The sequence below is a fragment of the Cucumis melo genome, chromosome 6 (assembly GCF_025177605.1).
Source record: "Cucumis melo cultivar AY chromosome 6, USDA_Cmelo_AY_1.0, whole genome shotgun sequence".
In the NCBI taxonomy this organism is placed as follows: Eukaryota; Viridiplantae; Streptophyta; class Magnoliopsida; order Cucurbitales; family Cucurbitaceae; genus Cucumis; species Cucumis melo.
In genome coordinates this window covers 6,856,671-6,877,920 of record NC_066862.1, presented here as the reverse complement: position 1 = coordinate 6,877,920, position 21,250 = coordinate 6,856,671, and the positions used below count along the sequence as shown (strand labels likewise).

At 29.5% G+C, this 21,250-nt stretch overlaps 2 protein-coding genes across 10 annotated transcripts; both read right to left on the bottom strand.

Annotated features, from left to right (window-relative positions):
- Nucleotides 1–4,846: 4,846 nt before the first annotated feature.
- Nucleotides 4,847–6,534, bottom strand: LOC103484024 (transcription factor bHLH118-like). Its single transcript, XM_008440916.3, has 3 exons — nucleotides 5,980–6,534; nucleotides 5,412–5,747; nucleotides 4,847–5,152 (listed from the first exon to the last, which is right to left on the bottom strand). The coding sequence occupies exons 1-3, from the start codon at nucleotides 6,313–6,315 to the stop codon at nucleotides 5,066–5,068; spliced, it is 759 nt and encodes a 252-aa protein (XP_008439138.1). The 5' UTR covers nucleotides 6,316–6,534; the 3' UTR covers nucleotides 4,847–5,065.
- Nucleotides 6,535–12,926: 6,392 nt separating this feature from the next.
- On the bottom strand, nucleotides 12,927–17,984 carry LOC103484022 (receptor-like serine/threonine-protein kinase At4g25390). 9 transcript variants are annotated; one of them, XR_007821944.1, is made up of 5 exons: nucleotides 15,569–17,984; nucleotides 14,263–15,200; nucleotides 13,881–13,981; nucleotides 13,613–13,679; nucleotides 13,191–13,384 (listed from the first exon to the last, which is right to left on the bottom strand). XR_007821944.1 is itself a non-coding variant. In XM_008440912.3 (2 exons), exons 1-2 carry the CDS (start codon nucleotides 17,620–17,622, stop codon nucleotides 13,183–13,185), a joined length of 2,256 nt encoding a protein of 751 aa, XP_008439134.2. In that variant the 5' UTR covers nucleotides 17,623–17,984; the 3' UTR covers nucleotides 12,927–13,182. The 9 variants fall into 9 exon arrangements, 3 of the variants coding, with proteins under 3 accessions (XP_008439134.2, XP_008439135.2, XP_050942635.1); XR_007821942.1 differs by having other exon boundaries at nucleotides 13,613–13,981; XR_007821943.1 differs by lacking the exon at nucleotides 13,191–13,384 and having other exon boundaries at nucleotides 13,404–13,679.
- Between the last annotated feature and the right edge of the window lie 3,266 nt (nucleotides 17,985–21,250).

Below are 21,250 nucleotides of genomic sequence, written 5' to 3'. Positions count from 1 at the left end.
AACTTCTATATATATTAATGGGACATTTTCAAATACAACAAAAAAAAAATTAAAACCATTTATCTATCAAAAATTTTTTAGTCTATTTAAATTTCTCCTTTTTATATTTTGTTTAATTTTGTTGTTATGGATGAGAGAATTCATCTATATTTAAACATAATTTTAGTTTTTATAATAAGAAAATATTTTGTCTCACTTAAAAAGAAAAAAAAAAGTCAATACTAGTCAATTCATTCAAACTAAATAACGTAACTCATGGGAGTTAATTTGTACACCATAATTAATTTTCTCTTCTGGAATTTTTTTATTGTTGACTATTTTAGTCTACTAGTTTTATCTGATATATGATAATAATAATAATAATAATAAAAAAGATAGTATTTTGTTCAATATTAGTAAGTTCCTTTAGTTACTCTAAGGAAAATTCACTTGATATGATATTTTGATCTCAAAAAAATAAAAGATTTCTATGAAATATATTTTTTACAAAAATAAAAAGAAATTGTGTGTGTTAATTAATGTGTAGGTTTAAATTTCTTGCTTTCATAACTAAAAGCGATCATTTGTTAAAATTAATTAATCAAAATAAAATGACTATAGATAATAGAAAAATATGTCAAAAACAAACCAATTTTGAATGAAAATTCTTTGTATGGTAGGAAAAAAAACAATGCGAAGAAAAATATATAAGATAGTTTCTTCTTCGTTTTTTTTTTTTTTTTCCTTTTTACCGATGGACTAAAAACAATATGTATTGTTATATCTTAACTTTATCATAAAGGAGGAAGATTGTTTCTAAATATAGTAAAATAGAATTAAAATATTTATAAAATATACCAAAATCTCTAAATCTAATAATGAATACCAATAAAAATCTGAAAATTTTTATTAATGTCTATCATTTTAATAAATCCTAAAATTTACTATATTTATAAATATGTTTCCGCTTGCAATAATTTTTCTAAAAGAAAGTAGTCTTCTCTTTGGAATTTACTTTTCACTCCAAAATGATTTCAACCAATTAGTGTAATACCATTGTGGTCTCTCTCTATTTCGGTCGATAGGCTTGAGAATTATATATCGAAAAAATGAAGAGAATTCATACTGTTCAATAAGAAATTTTAGAACCAATCATAAATTGCCACATCATTTACTAAAATAATTATATTTGGGATTAACTAAAAATTGGCATGTGTCCCAAATTAAATTTAGAGACAAATTGGACAATTCTAATGATGTCACATGTCTTTATTATGACAATTGGGTCAAATTAATTATTTTGATTCAATTAAATATTATTTGGTTAGGCTAAAATTCAATGAATATTATTTGGTTAGGCTAAAATTCAATTGAGCCCAAAAATAAGCTTAATTTAGCCTAAAATAAAATATGACTCAAATTCATGTGATTGAGCCCATGGGTATGATCCATGGACCAGAACAGGCTCAAGTCCATAAAAGCCCACCAGAAAACTCTATTGATAGAGAAGTTCTCTTCATTTGTGGGATTGGAAATTTTTGACTCCAGAAGGTCTAGAGAGAATTCTCAGATAAAAGCCTCCTCAACTCCTGAAGTCGACCATTCTCGAAGATTGAAGCTTCTTTGAAGATACAAACTTTCTTCCAAGTCTCCAACTTCAAGAACACCTTCGAAGATTGAAGCTCCTTTGAAGATCCAAGCTTTCTTCCAAGACTTCAACTTCAAGAACACCCTCGAAGATTGAAGCTTCTTCGAAGATACAAGCTTTCTTCCAAGACTCCAACTCCAAGAACATCACGTGCTTCGCTTCCTCAAATCAAGCGTAAGCATCCAGCCGAGAGAGAATCAGAGGATCAAATTCTAGAGATCGGACCACATCGCATCAAATCAACATAAATACAACATCAACACAAGTTCAACTCCACGAATCAAATTTTTTCGGAAATCTCGTGTGAACACATACTTCTTATAGGATAGATAAACCACTTCTCTCATTGTTAATTGGTTTTGAAATGAAACTCCGTACTATCAAATATCCAATAAAATAAATTAAGTTCTTATTAAAATTGGTGAATGCAAATGAAGTATCATCTTGATGGGGTATGTTGAGAATCCCAGACACTCTAAATATTAGGGAAACTCTTACAAATGTTTTTTCACTTATTGGACACTAACTAACAAAACATCTCTCTCACCAAGATTTCACACTTTTTTTTAACAATATAGTCCCGAGATATTTTAACTACAACGGCACATTCTTAGCATCCTAATTTCATAATGTATAAAAAATAAAGAGAGCAAAGCAAAATGAGATTTGGAGCTTTTTTTAACACATTTTTTATTGTTTATTTATTTATTTCTTTTTTCAAAAAAAAAAAAAAAAGAAAGAAAGAAACAGGTCATTTTGGATAAAATTTGAATGAATGACATCCATTCTTTAAAATATTTGTTTGGAGTATATCATAAACCATTTTTCCAAAACATTTAAATAAAAATGATTTTTCTGAAAAGAATAATTAAATTTTCTGATAATCCATCCAAACGAGTTTTTATTTGGTAACAATTTCATTTTTTTTTTTCTATTTTTTTAATTTAATATTTTTTCTCTCTCTTTTTTTACAATGAAGTGTATATTTTGATTGTTAATCAAATTCCAAAAACAATATAATTAAGTTTAAAAAAAAATAGTACCTTCTCAATTTAGCTTCCTATATTTTTAAAGCCTTGATAAAAATAGACAAAAGAAAATGAATAAAATGAAAAGTGGAAAGAGTATTTACATGTTTAATTCTTAGAAACAAATATTGATTAGTAAATGGGGACAAATTATATTATTATTCCTTTTATTAACAAAGAATTGAGATCTTGTCCCATAAAAGATGGTCCTTTGTGTTGTAAAAACAATTAATTATACAATACTTTTTCCAATATGGATTTATGATCATCACCCTTTGGTTCAATGAACCAAAACTACAATAATGTGTGGTTTATATACCATCAAATTTAATTAATTCGATGAAGACAGATACTCTTGGGTGTACAATCATATCTGAGCTAGAAGCAGACCTGAAAGATAAAGTTCTCCGAGATATATATATATATATATATATCTAAAGCCATTCTGTAATTAATTATATTCATTATTTCAAGTGATCTAATGACTAACATTGTGAAAATAAATAATCTTCTTCATTTTAGTTATATTGAAAGAAGACAAAAAGTTTTGTAGATTACATCAAAAAGGAAAAACAATAAGAATAATGGTAACTAAGAGCTGTAAAAATGTCATGATATTTCTCCAAATATAGAAGAACGTAACATCTCCAGAATTGATGTCTCGCCACTGCCATCGTATTGCATCCAGAATTTCATAACCAAAAATACCATCACCTTACTAATAATATAATAAAGATTTAAGACTATTAATATATGTGGAAGTTATTAATAATTTATGCATCTTCATACCACTAAACACAAGATAACACTGAAGCTCACATGTTAACCCTTTATCAAGAGAAGATGCAATACTTAACACACAAGATTGAAGGATAAAGTTTGAACACTACAATACATCAATAATATCCTTCTAAATAATAAGAAGAAGAAAAGAAAGGAACCAACGATTATAAATGACCCCCTTCAATAATAATAATAAACATAATTGAATTACTCCCTTCAATTTCCTATCTACATGCATAACCTAGTATAGTATAGTATACCCAAATCATTTTCTTAAAACATAATACACTAGAAAGATGAAGGATAGACTATCTCAACTAGGTTGATACAATCATAATACCTTTATCATATCCACAATCTAGTTGTGATTCTAATCTATGAAAGAGTCCAAAAATGACACAAAGAACAATAGATCATAAGCCCGGAGACAAAAGCAGAAGACATCTTAGCAAGGCTAGTTAGAGGAAAGCTTTTTCAGTTTAAAGCTATAGTTGATGTATCGGAATTACAAAAAAAAGATCATGTACATATCATATATCTACTCCCATTCTCATTCTTGCAAAAAAACAAAAAACAAAAAAAACTTGGCTTTTTGTGTTAGTATTGATTTTTTTTTTCTTCTTCTTCTTTTAAACTAGATACTAGAGATTTGTAGACTAACATAAGCATAACACCTTCATCATGTCCAAAATGGATATCCAACATTTCGTTTAGAACTAATTGTATATTAACTCTTTGTTTTTTTTCCTTTTGAACAAGATGGTATACTAAAAGTCAAGTGCTGTAGTTGAATATCTCTCGACTAGTAGACACATCCTTTAACTCTTTAATTCGTTAAAAACCAAGTAATTATATTTTCATGCATGCAGGTATACTTATCTCTCTATGTGCCTATTATTATTGTTGTTGTTTTCTACTCCCACTACTATTACATGAATTAACTTGATACGTGTGCATGAAAAAGCCAATACTGAGTTCACGCATGCATCAAAATAACAAAATGTATACATGTACATGCATGCGTTAGGAAGGTAGGGATTTTTATATTCTCCAAAATAAAGTATACTATAATATACTATCTTGTATTATGCTCAATTAGAAAGTCGCTTTTCTCTGACCTATCCTTTCTATTTTCCTTTTATTTTCTTGAAGCTCTCTTCTAGCTTATTGCATGCATGTATCCTCTTTTATCATCAATGAATCTCTTTTGGTTCTTGAGATATGATAGGATGTTAAGAGATATGTTTTGGTTCTTGAGATATGATGAGTATGCTAGAAATATGTCAATCTAGTTGAGAAATCCTTTAAATCTATAATCCTTCCTACCTCTCTTATATATTATTGTTCAAAAAAAAAAAAAAAAGAAAAGCAATATCAGTCTAAATTTTCTCATCATCAGCAATATGAGTATGCAAAAGGCAAAAGAAATGCTAGGTTTCACATATAGAAGGCAGATATTCTGTACAGAGAAAAGTAATTTGTAAAAAAGAAAAAAAAAAAGGAGTTAATCAGGAATTCAGAGTGAAAACAGCTGAAGGTAATCACAGTTACAGACTAGTAATTAAGAGAGGTCCCATTAAAAAGTAAAATCCTAATTAAGCACAAACAACTAGTAACTAATTAAATGTTAATCTGTTACTTGTCTTAGCAGTGGCACTGCTTCTATAAGCTTGTTTCCAAGCTCAGCCAGATCAAGGGAGGTTGGATCATTAACCTGCAAGTTTAAATTTTGTAAGCCGGTTCCACTCTTGGAAGGATAATAATATAACCACAGTTATTCTTTGTATTATTGTTATCTGTTTTTAAAAATCTCCACTAAAAGTATACTCTAATTATTCATAACTTTTTTTTTCCTAAAATTACATCAAAATTTTGTTTTCTGTTTTTGAAAATTGGCTATTAAAATGAGAAAAAACATAATAAAATCAGGCATATATAGATATATACATACATATATATATAATCTTAATTACCTCGATTTGGATGGTGTGTATTGATTTGTGGTTAATTATGGTAGAACCACATCTAATGACTTCAAGCCCTTGTTCAACAACTACTTTCAAGATTCTCGAGAGGGGAAATCCATGAAAACCAATTGTTGTGATCAAGATTTCAACTACTCCTCCATCAAAACAGCTAATTTTAAAGCTACAATTTGATGTTTCTTCTAATTTTGATCTCTCAAAATTATTTGAATTATACATCTTCTTCAATTCATCTCTTTTCGCTTCAATTTCTTTGATTTTCTGCTCTTGATGTTTTATATAGTTCACTGCGCCATTCATTTGGTCCGATATCGCCCTTTTTCCCTAAACAGAAAAAAAAAATCTCATTTTTCATCAAGTCAAATTATGAAATACCCAAAAAAAAAAAAAGCCTGTAACAAGATTTTTAATAATGATTTTTAGTAACTAACTAACAAGAAGAAAAAGGTAAGATTTTTAGTAATGAAACAGAATTTCATCAAAAAGGGGTAGCTCAATTTGTAACAAAACAAACCGATCTGATTAGAAAACACAATAATAATAATAAAGAAATTACCTTGATAAATTCAAGAGGAAGTAGGGTTCTTAGAGACATATAAAGAGCACCCATTTCTTGTCTTCTTTGTCTCTCCCTTTCTCTATGCATCAATTTGATTTTATGATCTTGATCATCATCCTCCAAAGTTTCAACCAGTGGTTTTCTTCTCCTAGCCATACTCAAATTCTTGACTCCATTGTTCTTATTGTTACTATTATTATCATTATTATTATCAGCAGCTCCCACAGCAGCTGAACCATGATGCCCAAAAATCAGATCTTCTGGAATTATGTGTTGGTGAGGATTAAACGAAATCTGGAAGCACTTCTCTTCACTTTTCCGTAAAGGGTACATTATATAGATGAAAAAAAAAAGAGAAGAAATTGGGAACAAAATTAAGAATAATTGGATCCGTTTGTTAGGGTAATATCTTGCTCAAATGGGTTTATTAGGATTTAGATAGCAAAGAAGATTCCATCTAAATCCTTCACAGACAAGATTAGCTGGGGAATGACTCATCGGCCACACATGTTATGTTATAATAATACTAAATTAATATAGTTTTATTATTATTATTATTAATTAATTAAAATTTTGATGTAATTTACAATTGAATGTTCAAACTGAACGACCAACATTTTTGTCTTCGGTAGACCATACCATGCACCCCTCGGATAATCATGAGTTTGATCGTACGGTGATCTTTGTCTTTAAGCAATAATAATTATTTTCCCCTTATTGTTGATGCATGTTTTGGATAAAATTTTTAAGATTTAGTTTTTGTTGGAAAAGAGAGACAAAAGAGCTGAAAAATTGAGTAGAAAATCTATCACATATATTTCTATACGGATATAATATAATTAGTCAAATCTTATTATTGAGTTTTTTTTTATATGATTTTCTTCGTATACATCAAATATATTGATAGTTCTCTTTAAGCTTAAGCTATTCATTTTTTTGGTTTAATTATTATTTTGGTTAATTTAATCTATTTATTTTCAATTTTCAAATTTTAGTTTTCATGTACTTTTTGTTATGAAGTTAAATTTTTAATGACCATGTCCAATTCCACCATTAATATTTCTATATATGGATATAAGGAATGAATTGATATTTTTATTATATTTTTATGAAATAATTAAAATATCGTTAATTAAAACATTATAGACATGTTAATTTGTTTGAAAAGGAATATTACTGTGGATTTATTAATCGAAACCTTTTTTTGATAACTTTTTCTATAATTATCATATTTTGGGGTTTTGAACTAATTTAAGGGCTTTCTAAAAAATAGAAAAAAAAAAAGAAAAAAAAAAGAAAAGCAAACTATTTAAGTTCCATAAAAAACTACTAAAACAGAAAATTGATCATTTTACTTGATTGTAAATAGTTTTTTTTTTTCTATTTTGATAATTTGCTCTAAATTTTAATCCATCATTTTTCTATTTCTGTAGATGAGCTTTCAAATTTATGAATATTTTGGTTTATTTTGCTATATTTAAGAATGTGTCTTCAACATAAACATATTATATGTTGATTATTTTCTTTCTTCATTCCTTCTTTCCTATAGAGATGGAGTTGATACGACCGAATAAGAGATTTATATATTTACCAAGTGAATAAATAGTTTTAGAGCATGTTTAAAAGGGGATAAAAATGATATTTAAAATTGTAAAATTAACCATTATACTAATTTTGATGATCGTTTCTAATGACAAAAACATAATTTTAACTATTTTAGAATGAATCTTAAATGTCTGTTTTTCCTCCCCTCCCATCCCATCCCATTTCAATTGAAGCAGCATACTTTTCAATAAATTGTAGAACGTAAAAAAATCAATCTTTAGTAATTAAGATAATTATATGTTATAGTTTTCATTTGATTAATTAGCTTTCCCACAACATCATTTTCCTACCAACCTCAGCTCTTTATGTTAAAAAGAGAAATAGGTTTGAAAATCACACGTCCTTTTTGCCACATTCATACTGAAAAACATTACTCATATACTCTTAGAAATCATTACCCCAATCTTTTATATAATTGAGGTTTTACCTAATTAAACACACACATACATTCTTCACCTTACACAAAATATGATCTCTTAAAATGTTTAAATACATGGTTTGTTGTTGTGTACTCTTTGTATATACAAGTATACATTTGTTAATATAGCCATTTGTTTGCGTTTATACTTGAAAGAGTCTATGAAAACTCTTTTACAACAACCCACGTAAGATTTTTTTTAGTTCAATCATCATAGAGATAAGACTCAAAATATATTGACTTTTAAAATAAAAATTAGTACTTTATAAACAAAATTATGTTCATATTGACGAATCATATGAAATATCGACCTAGTGAACCATAGAACTGAGTTAATAGATTCTTTCTTAATTAGTTTTATATTTTAAGATTTCTCTAATATTTATATAAGTGGTTTAAGATTCCAGAGAAGGAATAAAATCAAAATGAGTAAGCAAGAAGAAGAAGGAAAAAAAAGTAATGAAGCAAATCCTAACCACAAGATCTAAATGATTTTGTGTTTATGCTTTGGGGAATCAAGCCATGATCATGCAATCTCTTTTTATATCAATGAAAATAGAGACTTAATTAAACTCAAATGGGGTTTGGGAGTACCAACCAAATCTTCAACTACTTTTATCAAAAGCAATATAACATTATATATGCAAAATACATTATAATATACATTCTTATGCCCTAGAGCTTTGCTGTATTATATTTTCTTTTTAAATTTCTTCTTTTGTATACATGTGTATGTGGTGTTTTATATTATTATTTTGTAAGTTTAAGTCATATGGAAGAAAGGGTATTTTAATATACATTTAATACCAACTAATTTAAAGTCTTTAGATTCCTAGCTTAATTGTGGTCCTTTGCCTCTCTTGGGGTAGAAAGTAACTTAAAGAAAAAAAGAAAAAAGAAAAAAGAAAAAAGAGATGCAATATAGTATTATATAATTAATCATATGGTTGAATTGCTAACATGGGCCTCTATATGATTAGATTAAATTAAATTATTAGTCTATTCTAAATGACTAAAGCAACTAGTAAAAAGACATACCTACAGCTCCAAACAATATATATGGTAAAAAATCATGATCAATAAACCTCAACAATGTGGTGCAAACTTATTATTAAAATAATTACACCCATCTAACAGTGTCTTTATTTCTTGATTCTAGTTAGAAATAGTAATATATTTTGTTCCTTAGACATGCATTTAGCCTCTATTTAAAATTGTGTTTGGATTGATTTTGAAGTATTTAACTTTTAAAATAATTTATTTATAAGATAAATTGAGGTGTATTTTGCCATCGTTTAAAATAATGTTTAATAAAATGAGATGATGAAATAAATCAAAAAAAAAAAAAAGTTAATAAGGCATGCGACCAACATTTTAAAACAAATGTTTGTTTGCGGTTTAATAAAAATGTCCTCCAAAATTTAAGGAGGTGCACTAAAATGACTAAACTACCCTCACATTAACCCCACCTTCTCATCTCACACATTTTTTCCACTTTTTCTATTCCTATGTTTTCTCTCTTCCTCATCTCATGCAAAGACACATCTCACCCTCATTTTTCATCCTTATGGATACAATTTGAGGTTAGTGTTTCCTTTTTCCTATCCATTTTTTTTATTTCTTTTTTCTATCCATTTTTCGGTCTATGTGTCGTTTTTTTTTTTTGTCTTTTTTATTTTTAAATACTTTGAATATTTTGTTAGTGTGTTCATATACATTTAGATATAAGAGTTTGCAAATATTTTCTCTCAACCAAATCTACTCCTCCTTAACATCTGTGAAAATAAATCATGAGAATGTCAATAAAGAACGTAATCATATTTAATATGTGAAATTAAGATGAATAAAGAACTTGATCGAATTATAAACCTTTTTATTTAGTTGATATTATATTCTCGAAAAATATTGATCTTATTTATATTTTTTTAAAAAAAATTAGTTATATATATTTTTTATTGTTATGCATCTACATTTTAAGATATTTGTGCTTCTAAAATTGGATTGTCAAAAAAAATTAATACACAAAAAATGAAATTAATGTTTAGTTTAAACTTGAATCATTTCAAGTAACTAAAAAATTAATAATTTCAAGATAACATTCGATTAATTTCAAAAATATATATTTTTAGAAAAGACTCAAAATGTATATTTCTTTATAAATTAGTTCATAATGTTTTATAATCTTTTATGGTAATTTGAACTAAGCATAAATATTGTTAGTATAGGACAAACCAAACACATACAGTTTTGTATATAAACATTTGATAATTATTCTATACATTTTATTTAAATTATGCAACAAAAGGGAAAACCAAAAGAGAAACTTACATAAATGTACGGCTCGTATAACAAAGCACGTAAAGTTAGTCATTTTTTAAATATTTCAAGTGTGCCTTTCCATCTTTCTTTTGCAATTCGTCTTCCTCCTGCAATTATCTTTCTTCTTTCCTATTTTTTTCTGCAATTTCTTTACATCATCTTTCTTATTTTTCAATTCTTTATTTACGACGTTTAATCTTTTAATCATTTTTCTTCTTTTCCTCTTTTTTTTTTTTTTTTTGCTTTTCCATCTTTTTTCTACTATTTCCTCTTCTTTTTTTTCGCTGCGATTTCTTTCCATCGTCTTTCTTCTTTTTCTTTTTTTTTTCGCCGTGTCCAAAAAATAGCAAAATCTAAAAGATCGTATATAAAGAATTTTGAAAAAAAAAATCATTTAGATTGGAGTAACTTAATGTAAACTATCGTGTAAAAAAGTAAACAATCGTGTAAAAAAAATAAAAGATCGTGTATAAAGAATTTTGAAAAAAAAAATTATTTAGATTAGAGTAGTCAAATGTAAATGTAAAAAAAGTAAACTTGTAAAAAAAAGATTGTGTATAAAAAATTAAACAATGGAATTGAAAAGATAAATTGTAGTCATGTCTAAACGATCGCGTATAAATTGTAGTCATATCTAAATGATCGTGTATAAATTATAGTTATATCTAAACGATCGCGTATAAATTGTAGTCATATCTAGACGATCGCGTATAAATTGTAGTTATATCTAAACGATCCCAAATATATTACACGTGTTATTGACAGCGTGGTTGACAAGACATTTTTTGTATTTTACACGGTGGGCCTCTGAACTTTTTTCAGTTTTAGGAATTGTTCAAGTGTAAATATTTTGTCATTTTTTTATATTTTTGGAAAGACCCCTAACCAAAATAACAAATAAAAAATATATAATAATTATCAATCAAACTTTTATTTCTATTTTGCTTTTTTTCTGAAACTTTTTTAAATGTGACAAAAACTCTATCACTTTATCGATGTCAATATACATGAGTGTCTATATCAATGATATTGTCAATGTCTATCGTTAATAAAATCAATTTTGTTATATTTTATAAATATTTTCAATAGTTTCATATTTTTAGGATAATTCTCTTCTTAAAATTAAAATAATATATAAATATACATATTCCAAAAATTTTAAACCAAATTTACAATAATATATAAATAAATCTACATATTAGATTAGTTAAAAATAAAAAAATACCTTTTATATATATATATATATATATTATTTTATTTTTATTTATTTATTTATTTATTTTTATCATGTCGTTTAAGAGAGTCAAAACTTAGACCTCTTAAACCAGTGAAAATCACAAACTCATTTAAACCGAGTTGGGTTAAAATAAATGAAAAATTAATGGGTTGGATTGGTTCATACAAGTTAATTCATCCACCATAATCCAACTCAAACCAAAATTTTTATTAATTTTATATATATATATATGGAAGTTATCAAAAATGATAAATTTGAAAAATGTTTACAAAATATAACAAAATTTCAAATTGTATCAATAATAGATATTGATATGCTTCTATCAGTTATACTAATAGACAATAATAGAAATGATTCTCAAATACGAATAATTCTCAAATAAGTCAGAATGACACTATTAAATAAGTGAGAAACTCCTTGAGCCCAAATGAAAAGTCTAAAATATCAAAACTCATATACATTCTACGTCGACATGGATCCTTGCTAGAAGCTAACTAAGCTTAACATTTGAATTCCTATGATAGAGCCATTGGAAAGACAGACAGATATACCTCAATTCTTTTAAGTCTCCGAAATCCCTCCCATTTGAATATGATATCAATTCAATCATGTACTTCCATAAATTCAGAAAGTGTAAAAAATTTAAAATAATAGTATTTCGAAAACTCCTAAAGAGAGTGGAGAAAATTAAAAAAAAAAAAGGATAAAATATTAAAGGGTTTGTGAATCTTACCAATGAAATGAAAGCAAACTTAAATACAGTATTTAAAACATACCCACTAATGCGCTTTTGTCTAAATATAGTTGCAAATATAGTAATTATATTCAAAATAATTAAGTATATAGCAACATTTAAAAAAAATACAAATATAGTAAAATCTATCAATGATTAGAGTACATTATTAATAGATTATGTAGCAAATGTTGGTCTATCACAGATAAATCACAAGAATCTACCAACAAAAAAAGTCTATCGTCAATAAACTTTGCTATATTTACAATTTTTTAAAAATATTATTACATACTTAATAATTATTTTAAAAATTATCACTCGTTATAATTACTCTTAGTTTAATCTAAACATGATTCCAAATCATCTCTATGAATTTGTATTAAATACAAAGAGAAGGTTAAAAGGGTGGAACCCAAGGCCCAGTGTTTGTGCTTTATCATTATGTCACGTCCACAAATCGAGCGGAAGAGCTTTTTCTTTTTTTATTTTTAGGGGAAACACATTCCTTCTAGAAATAGTTTTGTGAAATCAAGTTTGAAAAATGGTCTTACTATGTGAAAATCTATGTGATAAACAACAATTTGAAAAGGGTAATTTCTCAACGATAAAAAGAAAAAAAAAAAAAAAAAACATTGAGAAGGGTGATTAATTATTAAAGAAAGAAAGAGACAACTTTGGCTTCATTTGGGGGTCTCAATGGGCAGTCCATCCCAACCTCGAGTCCTTCGGACTAGAATACGTGTTTAGACTAGACCTACTATCCTCAATACAACCTAAAATTACATTATTACCCTTAACACTTAAAACTATTTATTATTATTTTCCATTTCTTAGATTTTAGAGGACAGACAGTGACTAAGGGAGAAAGACCAAAGTGGGCGAAATACATTATTGAGTGAACAGACAAAGAAATTTATTTTTCTTACTGACATGATTTACCGTTTGAAAGTTAAAACAATGGAGACCATCAGAGGCCCACCAAAGTATCAAAATCCAAAGCCTGAAGCCTATGATGAGATTAAGAATGTTAAAAGGAACTTTCCATTGTGTGGCAAGAGCTCTCTCCTCTAAGCATCCACATTTGCCAACCCTGTTCATCAAGTTTAAGATGAGTTTAAAAAGTTCAGATCATATCATTTAACTTGATTTTCTAACACAAAAGAAGTTGAAATGATGTATCGTAAGAACGCTTTAAAATAACCTCGACCATCCAAACTGAATGGAACGGGTAAATTAAACACTGTACAGTCATGATTATAACAACACAAGCAACAATGCATAGAACGAGATCTGTATGTCCATTTCATGCTTGGCGTACCATCCGGTGAGACAATAGTATTGTCCAATGAGAGCCAATCTTTTCCCTCAGTCACAGCCAACTTTACCTGGAAACTTGGTCAGTACAAGAATATGTATTAAAGTACAACGTTGACAAGTTTAACCCAGATTCAATAGCCATGATTGTGCTGACTTTATTTGTTGGGCATTTATGCATCCAAATGCTTCTTAGACTTGGGAAAGTAGAGGGCCAATAAGTAATGATAGTGAATGATTGCAGAACTAAGGGAAAAAAGTAGGAGACTTACATTTAAAGTATCAGCAATTGCAGAAGAACAAATAGAATGTCTTGAAGAAAGCACGAGTCTACAAGGAGTTGTTTGAAAACTTCGTCCAACAAGACATCTATCTGCAGAAGCAGTTAAACAGTCGTCGAGGACACTAGCAACAGGTCCCTATTTAAATTCCATTTTTCGTATCCCTTTTTTTTCAATTAGAGTGCAAAAATGGGGCATGCATTTAAAACAGGTGGCCAAGTTATACATATTATATATAACATGAGTGATACGGAAATAAATCGAGTAATCTCCTCATTTATCAAAGAAAAAGTATTCCTAATTTACATGGTCCAATTATTGAGCCCGAAAATTTCTACAATAAAATTAAGTAGGTCCCTAGTTAGTGTAGTACCTCCAGGGCTGGCAGCTCTCGACCCCTAAGGAAAAGTAAGCAAATGCTCTTCAAATTGGTATCTAAACTTCCCTTGCTGATAGTTAATCAATGAAGACGAGAGACTAGTGCTTTAGCTGTGTCTTCCACCTACTTTGGAGCGCTCCTAATTAGAGAATTGGAATCACCTCTATTTCAGTTAGTTGGAGTTGCTTTCCCTGATAAATTCACCCAAGTACCTGAGTCGGGTTTCGGCCATTGGACAGAGTTGCCATATAATGATGAAGAAGGTCGTACTTCATTTCGTTCCATAATAGACGAATAACAAGATTTTGAGTGTTGAGGGATCTTGGAAAGAGATTTGAAGTGTGAAACATTTCAACACCTCCTTGTGAGCTTTTTTGGACAATTCTCTTTAGTAACTTTCCTTTATTCTTTACTGTTAGTAATCAGTAATCGAAGCTCCTTCAGTAGGCTTTGGAGCCTTTTGGATGGCCTAAGTCTGTCGGTTTTTTTTTTTTTTTTTGTGGGGGGGGGGGGGGGGGGGGGGGTATGGCCCAGTGTATATCAATCTTCGATGTCTCTTAACAAAAGTAGTTTCCTCATCAAAAGGGAAAAAGAAATTCCAGAGCAAAAGGTCTGCAATTCTAGCTCTATTGCCAATACTATTGCTTTTCTGTACTATCATTTCCTTTCAACTAAAGCAAAAGGCATGCCTAGTTGTAAAAATTTTCGGTCAACTTCCAAAAGTAAGTGAAATAGATAAGTAACTGCCCAAAAATTATCAAACTTATAATAAAGCAAGATGCTTGCAGGCTCCACTGCCAAACAAGCTGATGATATTTTTAAGGTTCTAAGTTTCCGCACAAGTAGCAGTTTTGTTCATTGATTAGACATAATCTACTCGTACTTTCTTCTTCTTCTTTTTGTTCTTTTGGCGCGGTCAGAGAATAATAAGGCTACAAGAAGGGAAAAATCAACGAGAAAGCATAGTTTCCTTAAAGCAATAAGAATCTTTCATGCACTTTATCAAACTGTGTGTTAGAAGATCAGGAAAACAGAAAGTCTTCTATTTGTGTCCACCTTAACTTGTTTATATACAAATATCATATGAATTCTGGACCTATAAAGGACATCACATCACTAGCCAGACATAAGAACTGAAGGAATGAAGCTAAACGGAAAAACTCATTAATCAAAGTTACAAACTTTCTTTTACTCTTTGATCTGATTTTACACGAATTACCTACAAAGATGATGAATAAATTAACTAAAACAGTGTATCAGCATATACAAGAAAAGAGTTTGTTTGAACTGACTAACTCACCGAGGCTTCCGATGCGACTTAACAGGGAAGCGAGATGGAGGCGAAGGAGACAATTCAGTTGGTAGTTGGGGTGGTTCCAACCCACCAGTTAGCATCCCCACAACCTCTTTCATGGAGGGCCTGCGAGCAGGCAGTTTCTGCAGACAAAGCAGGGCAACCTTGATGCAAAGAAGGGCTTGATCTCGATCTAAAGACTGAATCGATTGATCAACCAAATCAATGAGCTTTCCAGCTCTGGCGAGATGGCGAGCCCACGATAAGAGATTGGCACGTTGGAATTCTGATAATGGTGAATTTGTCACCTGAAGAGGTCTTCTTCCAGCTATAAGAACTAACAATAAAACTCCATAGCTATAAACATCAGATTTCTCAGAAAGATCTCCACCGCCACCATATTCAGGGGCAATATAGCACATTGTTCCTCTCATACTTGGCGTACTACTAATGCCACCACTCTTGGGAAAATCCCCTCCGGTTGAATCGTGGCTGGTCCCACGAGTTTTCCAGAGTTCGCCGCTAAGCCCATCTAACCACCAATCAATGCTACCTCGGCTTCCGTGGCTTCTGCTTCTATTCCTCTTCTTTTTCTCTCTGTACATTTCGTCATCCACTGGCCAGAAGTCAGGCTCTTTCTCACCACAACTACCTGCTCCTTTTTGGGGCTTCTTTTTCTTCCTTTTCTTTGCAAGCTCTTCACAATACTCCTCCTTCCACCACTCCCTCACTGGCCTTCTCTTCTCCTTTTTCAGATTCTTGGTACTCTTTTCATCATCCATAGCCATCCACCACTCTAATCGCTTCTTGTTCTTCTTTTTCTCTGACTTCTTAACCGATCTGCCACTTGACGATGCAGCAATCCATTCGCTCTTCGGCCTCTCGCGTTTGATCTCTGATCCAATCCACTCCATAACATATTCCTTAACATTCCCACTGGTACCAACTCCATTTTCTTGCTTCCACCACCAATCTTTACCTGAGATACTATTCTTAAACCCAATATTACTTTTCTTCTCTACACTGTTGGGTTCTTTCCCATTCTCAACACTAACTCTATCAAAAGCCCCTTCTGAGGGGGATGCCATTGTTGCAACCCCCAAAGCAGTCTCTGGCGAAGTGACATCCACCGTCTCTGGTGAAGTCTCTGAAACAGGAATTCTCAAAAAGCTCTCCGGTGACTGATCAACACCCACGTTGAATTCCTCAAATCCAGTGGTTACGCTCTCAGCTTCCTCAGCCATAGATCCACAATCTTCGACTACACAACCACGGTTGCTCTCATGTTCCTCTTTTCTTTCCTTCTTCTCCTCCTCCACTCCACCTTTTACTTTCACCTCAACCTCAAATGGACTATTCTCTAATTTCAACCTAGCAAGCCCAAAATCCCCAATTTTGGCCGAGAAACAATGATCCAAAAGCACATTGCTAGGCTTGATATCACCGTGAATAACAGGTGGATCTAACCCATGAAGATGCTCTAATCCCTTAGCAATATCAACCGCCACTGAAAACCGTTTCTTCCACTCCATAAGCTCAGGGCACTTCCTGTGCAACAAAGCATCCTGCAAATTCCCATTATGCAAAAGCTCATAAACTAACAACATCCTGCGCCGCTTTTGATCAGAGCAAAACCCAAGAACACTAACGACAAAAGACGAGTCAATCTTGGAGGCAAAGAACAGTTCGTTCTGAAATTCCCTCTCGCCTTGTAAAGACCCAGAATCCATAAGTTTGACAGCAATTTCTTTATGGGTTTGGGGAAGAGTACCATAGTAAACAGAGCCAAATCCACCTTGGCCGAGGCGGCGAGAAGGGGAGAAAGATTCGGTGGCACGGCGGAGAAGGGAGTAAGAGAAACGATGGGGAGGCTTGGAATCGGCAGGAGCAGTGCGTTTGCGAGTAAGTTTGCGGAAGAGAATGATGAGAAAGAGAAAAAGAGAGAAAGCAGCGGTGGAAGCAGCAACAATTGGAGGAAGAATATGAGTGGAAGAAGGATGGTGATGGGTTTGTAGTGAAGAAGGAGAAGGAGATGGGGAAGAAATGATACGAGATGGCATCCTGAGAAGAAATTCGAATAATTTTTTTGTTACTTTTCTGTGTTCGACTTCAAGTAAGGTTAAGAGGAGCGAGTTGTTTCCATGATGAAACTGAATCAGAATGTTTGACGAAGAAGAAGAAGAAAGGAAGAAAAAGAAAGGAAGGAAGGAAGAAGAAGAAGAAGAAGAAGAAGAAGAAGAAGAAGAAGAAGAAGAAGGGGAAGGGAGCGTTGGAGTTCTTCTTTTTATTTTCTTTTTTTATTTATTGGTATTTAATTAATAATTTAATTTTGACATTATTATTTATTATTATTTATGGGAAGTTGTTGTTAGATTTTCCCTTTTCCATAATTACATGAAAACGTGAAAAGACCTTGAAAATTAAAAAAAAAAAAAAATATATCCACATTGCATCCTTTTGTTTCAATACCATTTTTCCACTTTTCTGTTCTTTCCTTTTCCTTTCTTCCCATTCCTTTTCTTTTTCTAATGCTCTTTTACTTGCCTATACTTTGCTTCATCCTATCTAAAACTTATCAACATCATCGACACATACGATAATATAATTGTGTAAATTCTCATTTCAATCAATACATTTTGTGATTGGACAGGGGACAAACATGGATTTCAAAATAAGGTTATTGAATTTGCTTGTATTTATTAGCGATATTGAATAGTAAACACATTATATTACTTTTTTGTAATTAAGGTAGAGAAAATAAAGAATGTACTTAGTGCAAGATAAAAATAAAAATGACTTTCCATTCATCCCTTTCATTATTTTCGTTTAATTTTGCAATGTTTAGAGGGAGGATTAGGACTCTTCATTCAGAATTATTGTCCTTCATTAATGCTTTTAAAATATTTTAATTAAATAAATTATAATTTCTGTTTAATGGTTATTTTCCAATAGAAAAAGAAAAAGGAAGGAAAGTCTTAGACCTTCCATTTATATATAAGAAATTAAAGTGGAGATAGGGAAATTTTATCCCCACATCACCTCACCTCTCACCTAAACGTAATTGTTTGACCATTAGGTTCTTTTAATCATACATATAAATGTATTGACGACAATGGTTTTTAAGAGATCAATAATTTAAATTTTCACTACTATAGTTTTACTTTAAAAAAAATTCGCAAAAGATTAAGAAATGAAGTTATGATATTGTACTATGCCAAGTTAGTATTTCATGAAAACGCTGTTATTACATGGATGAATATTGATTGTGTTAACCTTCATTTTTTGTCCTTTAGATTAAAGAAACGGTACATGTATTTTTCTCCCAACGTCTGATGGATCATTGGGTACATATGTTGTTTTTATCTTTTCGAGTTTTGTAATTTTCTCCTTAATTGTTACGGTTCAATTTCCTTCGTTTTTAATATTTTGTTTATTATATGTTTTTACGAAACAAAAATCCAATCATAAACCACATAGTATTATTTAGTTGAGCTAATTTTCACGTTGCTCCATTGTTTCTTCGATTTAAAGAATATTTTTGCATTTTTATATGTATCTAAATTTACATAAGTGAGTTATTATTATTTATTTAAAGCTCAAATTTTTAAAGAAAAATTGTTAAAAATAAAACATTTGATAAAATATTAAAAAATTATGTATAATAATTTTTATCTTTTAATGGTTTTATTCGATGGAATGTAAATAGTTTGTCAATTTTTTCTATTTTTGAAAACACTTTTTTTTTTCAAATGTAAATAATGATATTGCATATTATAGAAAAATAATGTCAGCGATTAAGATTTTTATAGAAAATTATTTTAAATTATTAAACTTCTAAAAAATTTTACAAATATAACCAAATATTTGTTTGTTCATGGTAGACCATGATAGACTATCATCTATATGTATATTATGATTATAATTAACGAATAGTCCATTGTAAATAGACAATAATACTTTGTTATATTTTATAAATATAATAATTTATTTTGTTAAATTTGAAAATAACAATATTAATAAATTTTAGTTTCTTAGAGCCTGTTTGGCAACGTTCCTGTTCCCTGTTTATTGTTTCTTGTTTCTTGTTTTCTGTATCTTGTTCTTTGTTTCTTGTTTCATGTTTCTTCTTTTTTTAGAACAAGAAACAATAATGTGTCTAATAATTGTTTCTGTTTCTTGTTTCTCGAAAAAAAGAAATAAAAATAGGATATGTATTTCTTGTTTTCTGATTTTCTTTGAGATTTATTTTTTATTTTATTTATGTTATTTTATCCACATCAGACAAAATATATGTCCACCATTAAACATAAAAAGTAAAATTATTAAACGTTTATTATTTAAAATAAAAAAGTATTAGTGAACAAATAAAAATAATAACATAAACATAAAATTGTATTTATCCTTCAAATATTACCTAAATTTGATTGGCAATATCATCTATCACTCGGATCGGACCATTTCTCTTAGATGATGTCAACTCACTTCTTAATTCATCAATTTCAACAACTTCATTGATACTTGTAACATCTAGAATGTAATATTAATTTTAGAGTAAGTTATTATGTCCTCAATATTCAAAATTGAAAAAAATAAAACAAAAGTAAACTTTTAACTTTATTACATATGATACTTTAGAGAAAAATCCACAACGAAAATCCAAATCCGCGCAAAAAGGAAGACGAAAACTATGGATCTGACGAAGAGGACATGCAACAACTTTGGATCTAGAGAAGAGAAAGAGTCTGACTTGTAAAGGAAGACGATGAGAGCCGAAGAGGAAGATGACGTGTAAAAAAAGACGATGAGAGAAAGAGGAAGAAGATAGTTATTTGGAGAAGACATGGAGATAAGAGGAAGAAAAAGAAAATCCCATGGAGAGGAAAATGAAAAAGCAAAAGAAAACCAATAGAAAAATAATTGAGAAAAATGAAAAGGAAAATGATAAAAATAATTGAGAAAAGGGATTAGGAAACCAAAATAATTTTAAAAAAAAAAAGAAAATGAAACCAACAGAAATAATTGAGAAACGGAAGAAGAAACTATTTTTTTTTCCAATAATTTGTTATAAAATGAGAAACGTTTCTACTTCTTTTGAGAACGAAAAACAAGGAACGTTGTCAAACACCTCCGTTTCTTAAAAAAGGAAAACCGGAAACAAAAATTAGAGAATAAGAATGTTACTAAACAGGACCTTAGTTTCTAAATTATAGAGATAGTTAGAATACATAGACTAAATAAATATTTTGCATTCTTCCGTCTCATGTTATTTCGATACATTTATTTAAACATCAAAAGGTATTGTTTTGATATTTTATTGTTAAACTTTGTTACTATTTTGATATAACTAATTATTGTTTATTGATATAAATTTCATTACAATCTTTCGTATTAATATTTCCACCCAATGAATTTAAAATATATATAATGAGATAAACTTTCTGATTGAAAACTAATAATACAAATAGGCTAAGGTGTTTGATTAATTAGGTTAAAAAACACCTACAATGTAATTAACAATCTGGTCTCTTAAATTTTTTAAAAGTAACAAAATTAGTTAATTTATATATTTTGAAATTGGTTACAATTGAGTAATCTCTATCATCAAAATTGTTAAGATCTATTAGAAGTTTGAGGCGATTTTCGTGTAGAATTCACGTGTACAAATTAATACATATTTTGTGGTTGGTT

Bases quoted from the DNA above. Each gene is read 5' to 3' on its own strand.
- LOC103484024 (XM_008440916.3), bottom strand. From the start codon at position 6,315: ATGTACCCTTTACGGAAAAGTGAAGAGAAGTGCTTCCAGATTTCGTTT. The intron at 5,748-5,979 runs GTAATTTCTTTA...TTTTCTGTTTAG, and splicing joins TTCCTCTTGAATTTATCAAG to GGAAAAAGGGCGATATCGGA. The intron at 5,153-5,411 runs GTAATTAAGATT...TTAAACTTGCAG, and splicing joins TACACACCATCCAAATCGAG to GTTAATGATCCAACCTCCCT.
- LOC103484022 (XM_008440912.3), bottom strand. From the start codon at position 17,622: ATGCCATCTCGTATCATTTCTTCCCCATCTCCTTCTCCTTCTTCACTA. The intron at 13,385-15,568 runs GTGAGTTAGTCA...CTTGATGAACAG, and splicing joins AAGTCGCATCGGAAGCCTCG to GGTTGGCAAATGTGGATGCT.